The 15,738-nt window shown below is 35.0% G+C and overlaps 1 protein-coding gene across 3 annotated transcripts in view; it reads right to left on the bottom strand.

The window, feature by feature from the left end:
- Positions 1 to 15,738, bottom strand: part of Acer3 (alkaline ceramidase 3) — a 168,524-nt gene that overhangs the window by 71,056 nt on the left and 81,730 nt on the right. For all 3 annotated transcript variants that reach the window (XM_027942709.2, XM_071616515.1, XM_071616516.1), the window contains exon 3: positions 2,502 to 2,554. In XM_027942709.2, the coding sequence (XP_027798510.1) occupies positions 2,502 to 2,554 (53 nt within the window). The remainder of the gene's footprint in view (positions 1 to 2,501; positions 2,555 to 15,738) is intronic.

Below are 15,738 nucleotides of genomic sequence, written 5' to 3'. Positions count from 1 at the left end.
AACTTTCTTACACTGTCAAAAGATAAGGGAGATTAATCTGGGGATAAAAATTCAGGATTTAAAATCAGAAAAACTGATTTGGGGTTAGAATTTATAACCTGTGGATAATTTTAGTCAAATCAGTTAGTCTCTTTCACTTCTAGTACTAGAATGTGTAAAACATGAGTAGTAACTAAGAATTGTCTTGAGGTTTTAATAAAAAAAAGTACCTGGCTATTTGAGAACTGAAAAAAATTCCAGTTACTTTTTAAAAAAAAAATTTTCTTAGTTGTAGATTGACCAATAACTTTATTTTATTTATTTTTTTATGTGTGCTGAGGATCAAACCAAGTGCCTCACAAATGCTAGGCGAGCACTCTACCACTGAGCCACAATCCCAACCCCTCCAATTACTTTTAAATAAGATAACATGCAAAGTTCTATTTTCAGGGTTATTAATTAGCTGTGGCTCACTGGTATGGCAGAATATTGCAATTGTTAAGTATTGTGAATATCAATGATACAATTTCTTACTTTATGGTTTCTTTATGGATATGAGGTGTCCCCAAAAAGTTCTTGTGTCAATGCAGGGATGTTTAGAGGTGAAACAATTACATTATAAAAGCTGTACTCTAATCAGTCCATCCAAATTTGAAGGAACTACTGTGCTGGATGGTAACTCTGGGCTATGGGAAGTAGCTGGAGGAGGTGTGTCACTAGGGCCACACCCTGGAAGGGTTCACCTTCCCTGCAGCACTGCATAGTGCCTCCCTCACCTACACCGCCTGCTTCCTGGCCTCCATGTCCTGAGTGGCTTGCCTCTGCCATGCTCTTCCACCATGATGTTCTACCTCATCTTGGTCCCAGAAATATGGAGTCAGCCCACATGGACTGAAATCTTTGAAACTGAGCCCATAATAAACTTTTCTTTCTCTAAGTTGTTCTTATTGGGTGTTTTCGTCACAGCAACAAAAAACTAACACACCATTTTTTCTTACATTTCATATTCTACCTTTGCAAGTATTGCTATACATACCACACATGTAATGAGTCCCTGTATCTGCTTCCATCATAATGTAAATCTAGTAATTTCATTCTTTTACCACCTAAAAATTTTGAACTACTTCTTTCAGAGTCTGTTTTAATGTCTTTAACCTTTATAGATTCTTCCAAGCACCCCCATGTTGCCACAAATCATTTACATTTCCTTCAAATTAATTTTTACATTCCATCACTGTTTTCCCAACAAGAAAATGTAAAAATAAGTGTTTGTTCTATGCTTTACTAGGATTAGACCTGTTTTGTCCATCTGTGTATTCCCCAAGTCAAGCAGAGCATGCTACATAGAGCATGACACCTTATATAAATATTTGTTGAATATTAGAATCAATTGTAAGAATTGTTATACATTTAATAACTATATTAATAATAAATAAGACTGTTGTATATGTACAATGTCATTGTCCAACATGATAGCCACCAGCCACTCCAATATGTCAAATGAGCCAAATCTGAACTGAAATATACTGCAGATATAAAATATATATCAGATTTCAGAACGTGAAGTACTTTATTAAATTTTTTTTATATTGATTATATGTCGAAGTAACACTTTTGTAATATTAATATATTAATTGCACCCATAGCTTACTTTTTTAAATGTGGCTACTAGAAAGTCTTCCTACCTTTCAGCACTGGGGATTGAATCCAGGTGTGCTTTACCACTGAGCACTTTTTATTTTACTTTGAGACAGGGTCTCAGCAAGTTGCCCAGGATAGCCCCGAACTTGCAATCCTCCTGCTTCAGTTTCCCAAACTGCTGAAATTAACAGGCATATTCCACCATGCCCAGCTGATAAAGTCATAATTTCAGGTCCTATTTCTACTGGACAGTGATATTCTAGAAGTTCCTGGGTTAATGATGGTAAACCAAGTGGTCAAAAGCTCGAGCACTAGACATATGGCCTCCTTAGATAAAGAATAGGAACTAAAAATCCTTGCATGATTCTAAAATTTTACCAATTAGAAAGACATGAGACCATTACACATGGATACCTTGGAGATATGAAAGAATGCAGGCATCTAAGAATAAGAATACATTGTTTTGGGGGCTGGGGTTGTGGCTCAGCAGTAGAGCTCTTGCCTAGCACATGTGGGGCGCTGGGTTCTATCCTCAGCACCACATAAAAATAAAATAAAGGTACTGTGTCCAACTACAACTAAAAAACAAACAAAAAATTAAAAGAATACACTGTTTTGGTGAACTGCTTCTGTCTTTTAAAAATGTCTCTACACAACTCTAGAATGCTTCTCTAAAATTATAATGCCTGAAAAGAGGTGGTATAAAAAATGATACCAATTTCACTTGTTTTCTTTACAAACAACTCAACTATTCACTTCTTTACTCCAGTAGTTACAAATCCCATCTTTTAATTTTCCTTTATTTATGTGCTTTTTTCTCAAATCTGAAGTGTCTTTAGATTTAGAAAAATAAGCATTTAGTCAATTCTGTCATTACTAACCTGCATTTCATATTGCAGAGTCATGTGGAAGCACCAGGATCCCATTCCTACCACTGAAATGTAAACAAACAAACACAAATTAGCCTAAAATTCTTTGGGAGTAACCAGAGTGACTTAAGACAATACGACATTTTCCAGCATTGAGTTTTTTTTTTTTTTTAATTTTTTAATATTTATTTTAGTTTTCAGTGGACACACATCTTTATTTTATTTTTATGTGGTGCTGAGGATCAAACCCAGCGTCCCGCACATGCCAGGCGAGTGCGCTACCACTTGAGCCACATCCCCAGCTCAGCATTGAGTTTTTTTAAACAATTTTTTTAATATTTATTTTTTAGTTTTAGGTGAACACAATGTCTTTATTTTACATTTATGTGGTGCTGAGGATCAAACCCAGTGCCTCATGCATGGTAGGCAAGCACTCTACCACTGAGCCACAATCCCAGCCCCAGCATTGAGTTTTAAGGAAAACAAAGTGTATAAAATCTTGTGGTAAGATATAGCTGACTCTGGATATGTTCAATAATTGAAATTTCATATAGAAGAAAATGAGTACAATATAAGTGCTTTTAAATTCCCCCCACTATGTGATTTACTAGATTAACAACATCCCATTATTCATAAATGGAATATTATAAAATGTGTTACTGGATGCTCAGGATAAGCTTTAAATGTGCACAGCTAGTTTAGTACTCTTCAGTACTACTTTGCACTTCTGATCCAAACAGCTGAGCTGTATGCTTAGAATAAGGGCCAGTCAATTATGCTTGCTCCCAAATCTGCTAATGACGTGGTATTATCAGTAATACAAACTACAAAAAGAGAGCTTCTATTTCTAAAAGAACAATTTTTAAATGCTTAAAACACATTCTATAAAAGTGAGTTGCTAATAAAAATTTCTATTGAAGTGGGTATGTGTTAGATACCTAACAAAGATTGGGAAACAATGGTAACCATCTAAAAAGATACTGTATTCATGTCTCAAGTTCTCCCCAAGTTTCTCCACCTTAAGTAAATTATTATTAAGTTAAATAAACTATTGTCTTATTAAACTTACTATCTTTTAGCAACTATTATCAAGTAAACTATTATCATGTTAAGAGTTTTTTAAATGTTGGATTTTTAACAAGAAAGACTAAGTAGAATTAAATTTAGTCCCATATTCAAAGGTCATGCCCTTTATCAAATAATAAGATTATACAACTAGGAGGTTTTCAAGATGGAGGAATAGAGGAGGTCACTTTTCTGTCTGCTCCATGGAGTGAAACAGAAAGCAGACAGGCAGCTTCTCAGCAAGGTGGGTGAACAAAAAAAAGAGTAGGGGAACTTTACTGGAATTTAAAACTGGGCATTAAAAGAAGAACAGGGACTCAGGAGGTTGATATAAAAATAAGGAAGAAATACCCAGCAGCACAATCACTGCCGCAGGAAGCACCAGCCAGAGCAGTCCCTCTGTGAGCACAGTGGAAGGACAAAGGAATTAAAGGAACCCAAATTTTGGGGAGGCCCCAGCCATGTCTGGGCACAAAGTGTTAAGAGATCAAAGACATTGCCTAGCAAACCTGAAAGATGTGCTGCACAATATCTGCATGTGGGTAAAGAAGCTGCCATATCCTAGGAGGCATGAGGAAGACAAAGGAAGGAACTATTTCATAGCTGCTGCATGGGGGCCAGCAGCTGATAGGGTTGATTCCTGGCAAACCGAGTTTGGATGGGGTTGATTCCTGGCAAACAGAGTTTGGCCTGAAATACAGGCATGGTTAACACACAATGCATGACACAGAATGTGCTTAACTGACCAGGAGAAAATCAAACTTGGAAAGGTTTACACAGGGTTTAACTGGTTGTTGAAACCCACCTGTCTCTACCCCTCCGCCTCTATTCCAACTGCTTGCAGAACCAGCTGGGAGAGATAGATGCAACTGGCTTGGAACTCAGAAGGGCAGAGGCAGGAGAGATTGTTTGAAGACTGAAGCCAAGACCAGGAAACATGGGGTCTGAAGGTGACGTAAGGGACTAAGAATTGGGTCTCCCACCACATGAATCCCTGGGGTACAGTCTTTCAGCATGGACCAGCAAGTACTGGTTGCTGGAGGTGCACTGATTTAAAAATCTCCAGACCAACAGGCATTCAGCAAAGAGCCTGGAACCCATCCTAGCCTAAACCCTGCCTCAGAAATTCTGCCTAAAAGATTACCTCCCTTACTTCAGCAATCCAGAGGGTGGAGCATCACACTCCAGAAGATACCATCTAAAACTGCTGGGAAGAGAAGCTGAGAATATTTTGAACTCCAACAGAAAGTTCTTTAACTTTCATCAAGATCTTTTTTTTTTAATTATTCTTTTTCTGTTTAATTGTGACCTTAATGGTACATGGACATTTATACATATTCATATTTGTTTTTTTCTCATTTCTAGTATTTATGAAGCCAGTTATTTTTCATGGTTTAGGTTTTTTGTTGTTGTTTGTTTGCTTGTTTGTGTGTGTGTGTGTGTGAACTAGGATGTTTGATTAGTATATGTTCGTTTTTCATTTTTATTTTAAAAATTTTTACTTTATATATATACATATATTTTTTCTCCTGTTTCCCTTGATTCTCTCTTTTCTTCTGTTAACAGCCAATCTCTATTGTTCTGTCTTACACTCTTCCTTTAATCTTTTACTTATTTTTATCCTCTCCTCCCTCCTAATCATCAGCTCCTGTATCACTTCTATTCTCTCCCTGTCCACTATTTGAAATTATAAACCCTGTTGCAAACTTGCTGTTTTTATTGTAGGTAATAACTGATCATATCATTTCTGTTTATTGTGATAATTAACATTGTAGATGTCATAGTAGGAACAATTTGGTTTAATACTGCATATTGTTTACATTGGTTGCTGTTATTTGTCTCCCCTTAAATAGTGAGGTACTGAAAACCTTCAGGAACACTATAAATCCACAGGGTAGAAACTCTATTGCCTTAGATCCATACTGTTAGATGGGTAGATGCATAAACAATTTCAAAAAGCAAGGGAACAAACTGTCCCAAACAAACCAACATTCCAATAACAGAATCCATTGACACCACAAAAGAAGAAATGCCAGTGAAGGAGTTTAGAATGTACATAATTACACTGATCTGGGAAGTAAAGGATGGTATAAGAAATGAAATGAGAGAGAAAATACAGGAAGTGAAAGATAACTTCAATAAAGAGGCAGAGATTCTGAAGAAAAAGCAAAAACAAAAAAAAAAAAAACAAGCAGAAATCCTCAAAATGAAGGAAACAATAAACCGAATTAAAAATTCAATAGAAAGCATCACCAACAGACTAGATCACTTGGAAGACAACTTCAGGCAATAAAGACAAAATATATAATCTTGAAAATAGAGTTGACCATGGAGAGAATATGTTAAGAAACCAAGAACAGAAATTCCAAGAACTATGGAATAACGTGAAAAGACCAAATTTAAAATTTATTGGGATAGATGAAGGTACAGAGGTACAAACCAAAGGAATGCACAAGCTTTTCAATAAAATAATATCAAAATTTTTCCCAAATCTCAAAAATGAAATGAAAAATCAAATACAAGAGACTTAGAGGACACCAAATATACAAATTACAACAGACCCACACCAACACACATTATAATGCAAATGCCTACCATACAGAATTAAAGACAGAATTTTAAAGACTGTAAGAGAAAAATATCAGATTACACATAGGGGGAAACCAATTTGGATCTCAGCTGATTTCTCAACACAGACCCTCAAAGCTAGGAGGTCCAAGCTTTTAAAGAAAATGAATGCAAACCAAGAATCCTATTATCCAGCAAAATGAAGCTTCATATTTGAAGATGAAATAGAAACCTTCCATGATAAACAAAAGTTAAAAGAATTTGCAACTAGAAAGCCTGCACTACAGAACAATCTCAACAAAATAGTACATGAAGATGAAATTTTAAAAAAAAGTGAAAACCAGTAAACAGAGGAACTACACTAAAGGAATAGTTGATCAAAGGAGAAACAAATTCAAATTAAAAACTAGAAATAAACCAAAATGACCAGGAATATAAATCATATCTCAATAATAACCTTGAGCATTAATGGCCTAAATTCATCAATCGAAAGACAAAGACTGGCAAACTGAATTAAAAAACAAGACCCAACAATATGCTGTCTCCAAAAGACAGACCTCATAGGCAAAGACACCCAGACTGAAAGTGAAAGGATGGGAAAAAACATATTGCCCACATGGATCATGGAACAAGCAGGAGTTCTATTCTCATATCAGAAAAAGGGGATTTTAAGTCAAAGTTAATCAGAAGGAACAAAGAGGACATTTCATACCACTTAAGGGAATTTATACATCAACAAGACATAACAATAGTAAATATTTATGCCCCCCAAATTAAAGCATCTACGTACATCAAACAAACCCTTCTCAAACTCAAGAATCAAATAGACCACAACAAGATAATACTGGGTAACTTTAACACGCCTCTATCACCACTGGATAGATCCTCCAAACAAAAACTAAATAAAGAAGTTATAGAAGTAAAAAATACAATTGATGATTTAGGCTTAACAGCATATACAGAATATTTCATCCATCAAAGACTGAATACACATTCTTCTCAACAGCATACAGATTCTTCTCTAATATAGACCAGGTTATGTAAATGATCACATATATTGGTATACAATTGTAATATTACCATAATATATTTTTAGCATCTGTAAGGTTATTTTGATAGCTCCTTTCTATTGATATTAATTTTGTGTTCTTGCTTTTTCTTGATTAGACTTGTTTATTTTTAACCAAATTTTAGCTATATAATTTTTTCTCTATTTCATATATTTCTGCTCCTACTCTTATTTTTTCTTTCCTACTACATCATTTGAAAATAATTTGATTGTTATTCTAGCTTCCTTCTGATACAAGTACTTTAAGTTAAAAATGTTACCTGCGTACTGTTTGATCCAAGAGATCCTGATATTTTAAGCTTTTATTATCACTTAGTTCAGAGTACTTTTTATTTACTTTTTTTGTGATTTCTTTCTTAACCACTGAGATATTTATAAGTGTACCATTTAATTTTGAAAAAGTTGACATATGGGAGTGGGGTTATAATATATCTTAAGGTGATTGATTTCCAATGTAATAAATCATGGAGAAAACAGTCTGCATGATTTAAAATTTTAAAAAGTAATAGAAATGCTTTTTATACTGATTGCATTGTTTACATACATGTTAAAACTAAATAAGCTGTTATATTTCAAATATGTGCATTCTATTGCACTTCAATTTTACCTCAATAAAGCTATGGAAAAAATATCATACAACTATATGTCTTGACAAAAAATGAAACTTTTAAGATTTTATATATTTTCAGTACTTCAGTTACAACTTAAAAAAAAAACCTGAACGAATATCAGCGCCTATAACATCGAATCATAGAAAAGTTCTCTGAAGAAGTCCAGTTCAGCATTGACTGAGCACTTTCTACTTGCCAAAGAGTTATAGATCCTGAGTACAAAGAGAAGATCCAGTCATTAATGAATGACTTAATGAATCATGTAATCTTAGTGGAGAAGACAGAAACACAGAAGTTATCAGAACATGGAGACAAGTGTAGAGTATCAGGGGAACACAGAGAAGAGACACTTGTGAAGGAAATCAGAATGCAAGAATCAATGGCAGAGGCAACACTTAAGGACACACAGGAGTTAGCCCAATGAACATGCTGAACAGGGTGTTATCAAATAATTTGTATAAAATTTCAAACTATTTGTTATTCTTGCTTTTAAAAATATCATTGTATACATTGTTATCACGTTATTTTTACTTCTCAAAATGAGATGGGGGAAATGGTTACTGCACTCATTTCACTAGAGCAATCATGAAATAGGCTGGGTAGTGTTTTATCTCAAAAGGAAAAATCAGAAGTTACAAAGGTGGATAAATTATCTAATGGTAGGGAAAAAAAACCCTAAGAACTATTTTGATCTAAACCTGTTTAAAATGCTCTCATTACTGTTAAATTATATATCATTAAAAGTCTGATTTGGGGGACTGGGATTGCAGCTCAGTGGTACAGCACTCACCTAGCATGCGTGAGACACTGGGTTTGATCTTTAGCAACCCACAAAAATAAAATAAAGGTATTGTGTTCACCTGAAACTAAAAATGCATATATTTTTTAAAAGTCTAACTTTTTTAGGTCTCAATAATTTATTTCCTTTCAATAATCTGGGCAACACATAAAATAGTACTCTGCTAGAAAATGTATTCTGGTGGCTATTCTGAGGTTTCAATTCCTTTCAAGGGAGAGCAGCACTAGGTTTACTTCTTCATTTTATTTCCATTTCTTTTAAATGGATATTTCTATACATTTAGAAAGCAAAGAGATGTAATAGGATAGCACAGCATTACCTTTGTTCATACAATATTTTATATTTTGTCCCTTTAAAGCAAACCACCAATTTTTGCTAAATTTTTGTTTATCAACTTTATTGAGATATTCACCTACCATAGAATTCATTTATTTAATGTGTACAATTCAATGGTTTTTAAATATGGAGTTATGTAAATATCACCTCACCTAATTTTATAACATTTTCATCACTCCCCCCCAAAAAATCCATTTATAAGTCATAATTTTTTTTCTATAAACTTCTCCAGCCTTAGAGAATCATTAATCTACTTTCTGTCTCTATAGATTTGCCTATCTTAATAAAGCAAAGTTGTTAGAAAACTACACACACATCTACACATGTATCTAGGCATTAACATACTCGGTTTTGCATTTAAAAAACATCAGTCCTATTATGTTGCAGAGCCCATCCGTGGACCTACATGGAGGAATGCTTAACTTGTTCATTGTGCAGTAGGGAAGTCCTAACATAGAATACTATGTTTTGGGACAAAGTGCTGTCAGAACACTAGCAAGCACTATTTCCTTGCCCCTTTGACAAAGAATTATTCCCCTGTTGGTGCAAGGTCAGCCTATGTGGCAGTTTCTTGACTCTGGGTATCTGGACTTCTGTAAGATAGGTTGTGTATCACCTCTGGTCTATCATGACTGTTATGTATAAATTGGCACATACCCACTATAAAAGCTATTTTTGCTGTGCAATAAAACAGACGCTGTTCTCTGAAACTATCTCCAGAAGGGTTTCTCAGAGCCCTCAAGCTCCCCACAGTTGATGCTGGAAGGGCAGGCCCCCTCAGCACTGTTACAATAAAGGAAAATGTCTAAAGAGGTAGTTTCGCAACTTGATAGCAGAAATATTTTTATGCAACACACACACACACACACACACACACGTTTACAAATTATATATGTACTGTGGTGCCAATATACATATTTAAAAACCTAAAAAACATAAATTTAGAAAAATAAAGAAGACATATACAAATAAAAGTTAAAGAGGTGTTCCTGCATCCCAACAGATAATCCTTCTTATTCCTGGAGGTGCAAGCATCCTACATGTTTTTTTTTTTGGGGGGGGGGGGTGGTTACCAGGAATTGAACTCAGGGGCACTCGACCAATGAGCCATATCCCTAGCCTTATTTTGCATTTTATTAGAGACAGGGTCTCACTGAGTTGCTTAGTGCCTCACTAAATTGCTGAGGCTGGCTTTGAATTCTCGATCCTCCTGCCTCTGCCTCCTCAGCTGCTGGGATTATAGGCGTATGCCACAGCACCAGGCCCTATATGGTTTTTATTTTGTTTTCATTTCATTTTATTTTTGGTACTAGTGATGGAACCCAGTGGCTCTACCACTGAGCTATATATCTCAGTCTCACTAACTTGCTGAGATTGGCCTTGAACTTGAAATTCTCCTGCCTCAACATCCTAAAAATGCTGATATTTTGCATATGCTACTGTACCCAGTTTATTTGGCTAGTATAAATAGTAAAGCATAAATTCCTTGAAAGGCATAGGTGGGGCTTCCTCATCTGGTTCTACCCATTTCTTCTTCTGCAACCTATAGTTCAATCACATCATACTGCTTTCTGTCTCTGGCCTCACAATGTCAACCCTAGTCTAGATTAGTGTAGTGAGCTCCTGTTCTACTCATATTGACCAATTTTTAACATTTTGCTAATTTTTTTCTGAGTCATTTATGAGTAAAATGGCTACATCATGTCCTTTTACTCTTAATACTTCAGTGTGTATCCATATTGTTACCTCCTAAGTAAAATCCTCTCTGCTTCCTTTTTATTTAAGTCTATCATACAAGGAATCTCAGAAATAATGTTTGACTGAGTCCGCTGTTATCAGCTTTTGGTGTACACTGGCTTTACCTATATGGCTTTATAAATGCCAGGCCAGTTCAGACAGTCCTGATTCAATGTGTGCCTGTTACTTGTATTTTAAGGATATGTCAATGATTCTGTTGCATATTAAAAGCCAAAGATTACTGTTAGATTCTAAGGTTCCTAAAGGAATATATATATAGTGCTTTTAAAATTTTTGCATCAAATAGTAGCACTATGCATGATACTTTGTATGTTCTATCTCCAAACATTTCAAAAGTCCTACAAGCCCCAATAAAATTCACCATTATTCCCATTTTGTGTAGCAAAAAAGCAATGCTCAGAAAGGTTAATTAACTAAGGTCACATAACTGGTAAGAGGCAGAAATAAGATTAGAAACAAAGACTGTCTGGCCCTAAAGTTCTTTTCTACATTTCACTGCCCTTGGGAGCAAAGAAATTTTAAAATTTTGGTAAGATTGGGGGAGTGTCCAAAAATTTGAACTTTTATTTAGACTCTCTTGGTGTGCCATGCTTCCATGAGGTAATAAGTCCAGGTGAGATGGGCATAATGTCACACTGCTGAGATGCTGAGGCAGGAGAATTTCGAGTTCAAAGCCAGCCTCAGTAATGGCAAGGCTGCTAATAAGCAGCTCAGTGAGACCCTGTCTCTAATAAAATACAAAATAGGACTGGAGATGTGGCTCAATGGTTGAATGCCCTTGAATTCAATCCCTAATACCAAAAAAAAAAAAAAAAAAAAAAAAAAATCCAGCTGAGAAAACAGTAACAAAAAACTAGGTCTCAGTTACTGAAGACAAGAGGCAGATTCTAGAAATCACAAGGATAGAACCTAAATATTTGGCAAATGGAACTCCAAAGAGGAGGAGAGTCTAATTTTCAGATATATTTGTATGTAAAAATTTTTAAGCCATTTATGATACATCCTTTTGATTTTATCAGTATATATTCTAGATCCTTAATAGAGGACTGTCAAGCATGAAACTGGTTTTGTGCCCAGGATCTAAGAAACCCGCAAAAGAAACAAGGGCAGGAGGTGGTTTGCAAAGGGAAGGGAGAAATAAACTAGGATGCTTGAAATCAGCTCCCTAATGTAAACTAAATGGAGGAAACTCAGCTGTATCTCTACATTTCATTCCACAAGTAATCAAAGAAGAGTTCAGAAAGAATTTTGGACATTTCCTCTCCAATCAGTGATTAAGAGATGGTCATATAAGTAGCTTGGTAGAGAATTACCTAAGGCAGAAAGTGTGACAAATTCCTTGATTTTCTGTTTTATTGACTGTTTCGTTACTAAGTATAATTGCTAAGATTTAAAAAAATATTAGTCCAGTATGCAGTATTCTAAAGCATCCACTCAATTTCTCCTTGATAGGAAATATAATATTAAGATCCTTCCAGATGATGCTGATCTAGTCTGGCAGTGACAGGTATGATCACATGAATTCAATTAAGGCTGCTCTATGTAAAGACTTTCCAATGGTCCTCTTCTTAGTAAAATGACTTTGCATCACTGACATTTTTCCTTCTTGAACTTTCTATTTCAGATAAAGAAATAAAAACTTTTTAGACTTTTTTTCCTACTCCACTGTTGATGTTGTGATTGTTTTATAACTTATTTCTTGTTACCCATTACCTATTCATTTAGATAACTGCATAACTAGATTTTGTTGTTTTTGCTTATTTATTTGCATTAATCTCCCATCACTTTAACATTAAACTCTCTAGGGACAAGGACCTGGTCTTTGTTTTTTAATTGACCTAATTTTATCTTTTTCTTATTAGATCTTAATGGTTATACACAGATAATAGTTGGGTTCATTCTGACAAACTCAGACATGCCTGGAAATTTATTTCAGTTCATAATTATTCCTTTTCCTCAGGTCCTCCCCTCCCTCTCTCTTTCCTCTACTCTACTAGACTTCCTTTCACTCATCTATTAATTTGTATTTGATTGGTTCTTTACATGATCTTATCCTTCCCTCCTCCTTTCCTTTATTTTACTCTAGCTTCCACATATGAGACAAGACATTCAACCTTTGAGTTTCTGAATTTGGCTAATTCCACTTAGCATGATATTCTCAATTTTCATCCATTTAATGGCAAATGCCACAATTTCATTCTTCTTAATAGCTGAGTAGAACTCCATTATACACATAAATGCCACAATTAATCCATTTATCTATTGATAGACATCTGGGTTGCTTCCATAATTTAGCTGTTGTCAATTGTGCTGCTATAAACATTGATGTGGCTTTGTCACTGTAATATGTTGATTTTAGAGCTTTGGGAAAATATCCAGGATTGGGATAGCTGGGTCATATGGTGGTTCCATTTCAAGTTTTTTGAGGAATATCCATACTACTTTTCAGAGTGGTTGTACTAATCTGTAGTCCCATCAACAATGCATGAGTGTCACTTTCCCCCCACCTTCTCACTAGTATTTATTATTATTTGTATTCTTGATACAATTCTTGTAGAATTGACTGGAGTAAGATAAAATCTTTTTTATTATTTTTTTAATATATTTTAGTTATAGGTGGACACATATATTTATTTTTTATTTTTATGTGGTGCTGAGGATCAAGTCTGGTGCCTCATGCATGGTAGAGCTCTACCTCTGAGCCACAACCCTAGCCCTTATTATTTATTTTAATTAGGTATATATGACAGCAGAATGCATTTTAATTCATTGTACACATTAGCAGCACAACTTTTCATTTCTCTAGTTGAACACGATATAATGTCGATATGTACAGTCATACATGTACCTAGCAGAATGATGTCCATCTCATTCCACCATCTTTCCTGCCCCCAAGCCACCCTCCCTAACCCTCCTTTCCCTTTGCCCAAAGTTCCTCCATTTTTCTCATGCCCCCCACCCCCTTTATGGATCAGCATCCACTTAGCAGAGGGAACATTCGGACTTTGGTTTTTTGGAATTGACTTAATTTGCTTAACATGATATTCTCCAATTCCATCCATTTATAAGCAAATGCCGTAATTTTGTTCTCTTTTAATGCTGAGTAACATTCCATTGTGTATATATACCACAGTTCTTTATCCATTCATCTATTGAAGGGCATCTAGATTGCTTCCACACTTTAGCTGCTATGAATATTGATAAGATAAAACATTAAGAGTGTTTTTGATTTGCATTTCCCTTATTGCTAAGAGATGTTGAACAATTTTCATATATTTGTTGGCCATTGTTTCTTCTTTTAAGAAATGTCTGTTTAAGAGGGCATTAACTATGGCCCTTGGGTCTAATCTGGTTGGTTCATGGCCTTTGCGCTAAGAATGACTTTTACATTTTTAAAAGCTAACATTTTCAAATTATTCACATACTACATAATATTATTAATGTTGCTTCTTAGTCAGGAAAACCTAAAATATTTAGCATCTAGACCCTTAAGAAAAAAAAATTGCTGACCCTTTTTCTAGAGAAACTCTCATAACTAGGGAAATTTGTACAGTAATGCTCATAAGCATTATTGTTAACAATAATAGAAAAATGGAGACTTTTAAAATATCCATTAACAAGCAAGTAGGATATAAAATATTTTGCTAGACTATTATAAGCAGGGAAACAAATGGACACAAACTTTGCATTGTAAAGAGATAAATTTTCAGTACTGTACAATGTAATAAAGGTGTTACAATATGTTTCCGTTTATATGGAGTTTAAAAATCATGAAATATAAAACTATTTACAAATATACATACACTTTCTGTGAAGCCACAAAAATATGCATGAAAAAAAATAAAGACAATTTTACCATCTTTTTCTATGAAATGAAGACAGGGGCAATTTAGGTAGAATAAACATGTTGCTTAAACCATCTCTGTTACATATGATTCGAAGTTACATTTCCCAAGACTAAGGATCTGAAATTGATATGTTGCTATTCATTAAATGCATGGTTTTTGTTTGATTTAAAAAAAAAAAAAAAAAAAAAAGTCTGTTTAGGCACGCCTGTAATCCCAGTGGCTTGGGAGGCTGAGGCAGGAGGATCACAAGTTCAAAGTCAGCCTTAGCAACTTACTGAGACCCTGTCTCTAAATAAAATTTTTTTAAAAGGGCTGTGGAGTGGCTCAGTGGTTAAGTCTGTTTAGCCTTTGGACCATTTTTGATTGGGTTATTTGCTTTTTTGGTGCTAAGTTTTTTTGAGTTCTTTATTATTCTGGATTTTAATCTCTTGTCAGAGGAGCAGCTGGCAAAGATTTTTCTCCCATTCCTTAGGCTCTCTCTCCACATGCTTAATTGTTTCCTTTGTAGTGCACAAGTTTTCAAACTAGATTGTTAAGGTCTGTAAACAAGTCAAGATGGCACCTGGCATTTTGCCAGAGGGAGTGGTTTGTGAAGTAACGCCAGTGAGCCATTAAGTGTGCAGATTCCTTATTGGTTGACTGCTGTATCTGGTTTCTGTTAATTAAGATAAGCTGCGTGGAATGTATATATACCCCTCCTGTCCTACAATAAACGGCTCCCACTCCTGCTGTATCAATGTACACAAGTTGCTCGTCACCCCCCGGCTATTTTGCTGCAGCCGGACTGCGGCACTAGATGGCATCCCACTTATTAATTCTTGGTTTTATTTCTTGAGATTTAAGATTCTTGTTAAGGAAGTCGGTGCCAGCATCAATATGAACTGAATATTAACTCTATGTTTTCTTCTAGCAGTTGCAACATTTCTGGTCTAATTCCTAAGTCTTTGATCCATTTGATTTTACTTTTTGAGAGATAGGGATCTACTCTCATTCTTCTACACATGATTTTATGTTTTCTCTAATTTAGGTTTTTGGCAACTTTGTCAAGTATCAGATGGCTGTAATTATGTGGCATTATCTCTGTTTTTTCCCCCCTATTCTATTGGTCTTCATGTCTGTTTTGATGGCAATACTATGCTATTTTTGTTACTATAGCGCTGTAATATAATTTGAGATCTGGAATTGTGATGTCTCC

This window comes from Marmota flaviventris, chromosome 9 (genome assembly GCF_047511675.1).
Source record: "Marmota flaviventris isolate mMarFla1 chromosome 9, mMarFla1.hap1, whole genome shotgun sequence".
NCBI lineage: Eukaryota > Metazoa > Chordata > Mammalia > Rodentia > Sciuridae > Marmota > Marmota flaviventris.
The sequence above is the reverse complement of the archived record's forward strand: the minus strand, read 5'-3'. Positions and strand labels throughout refer to the sequence as shown.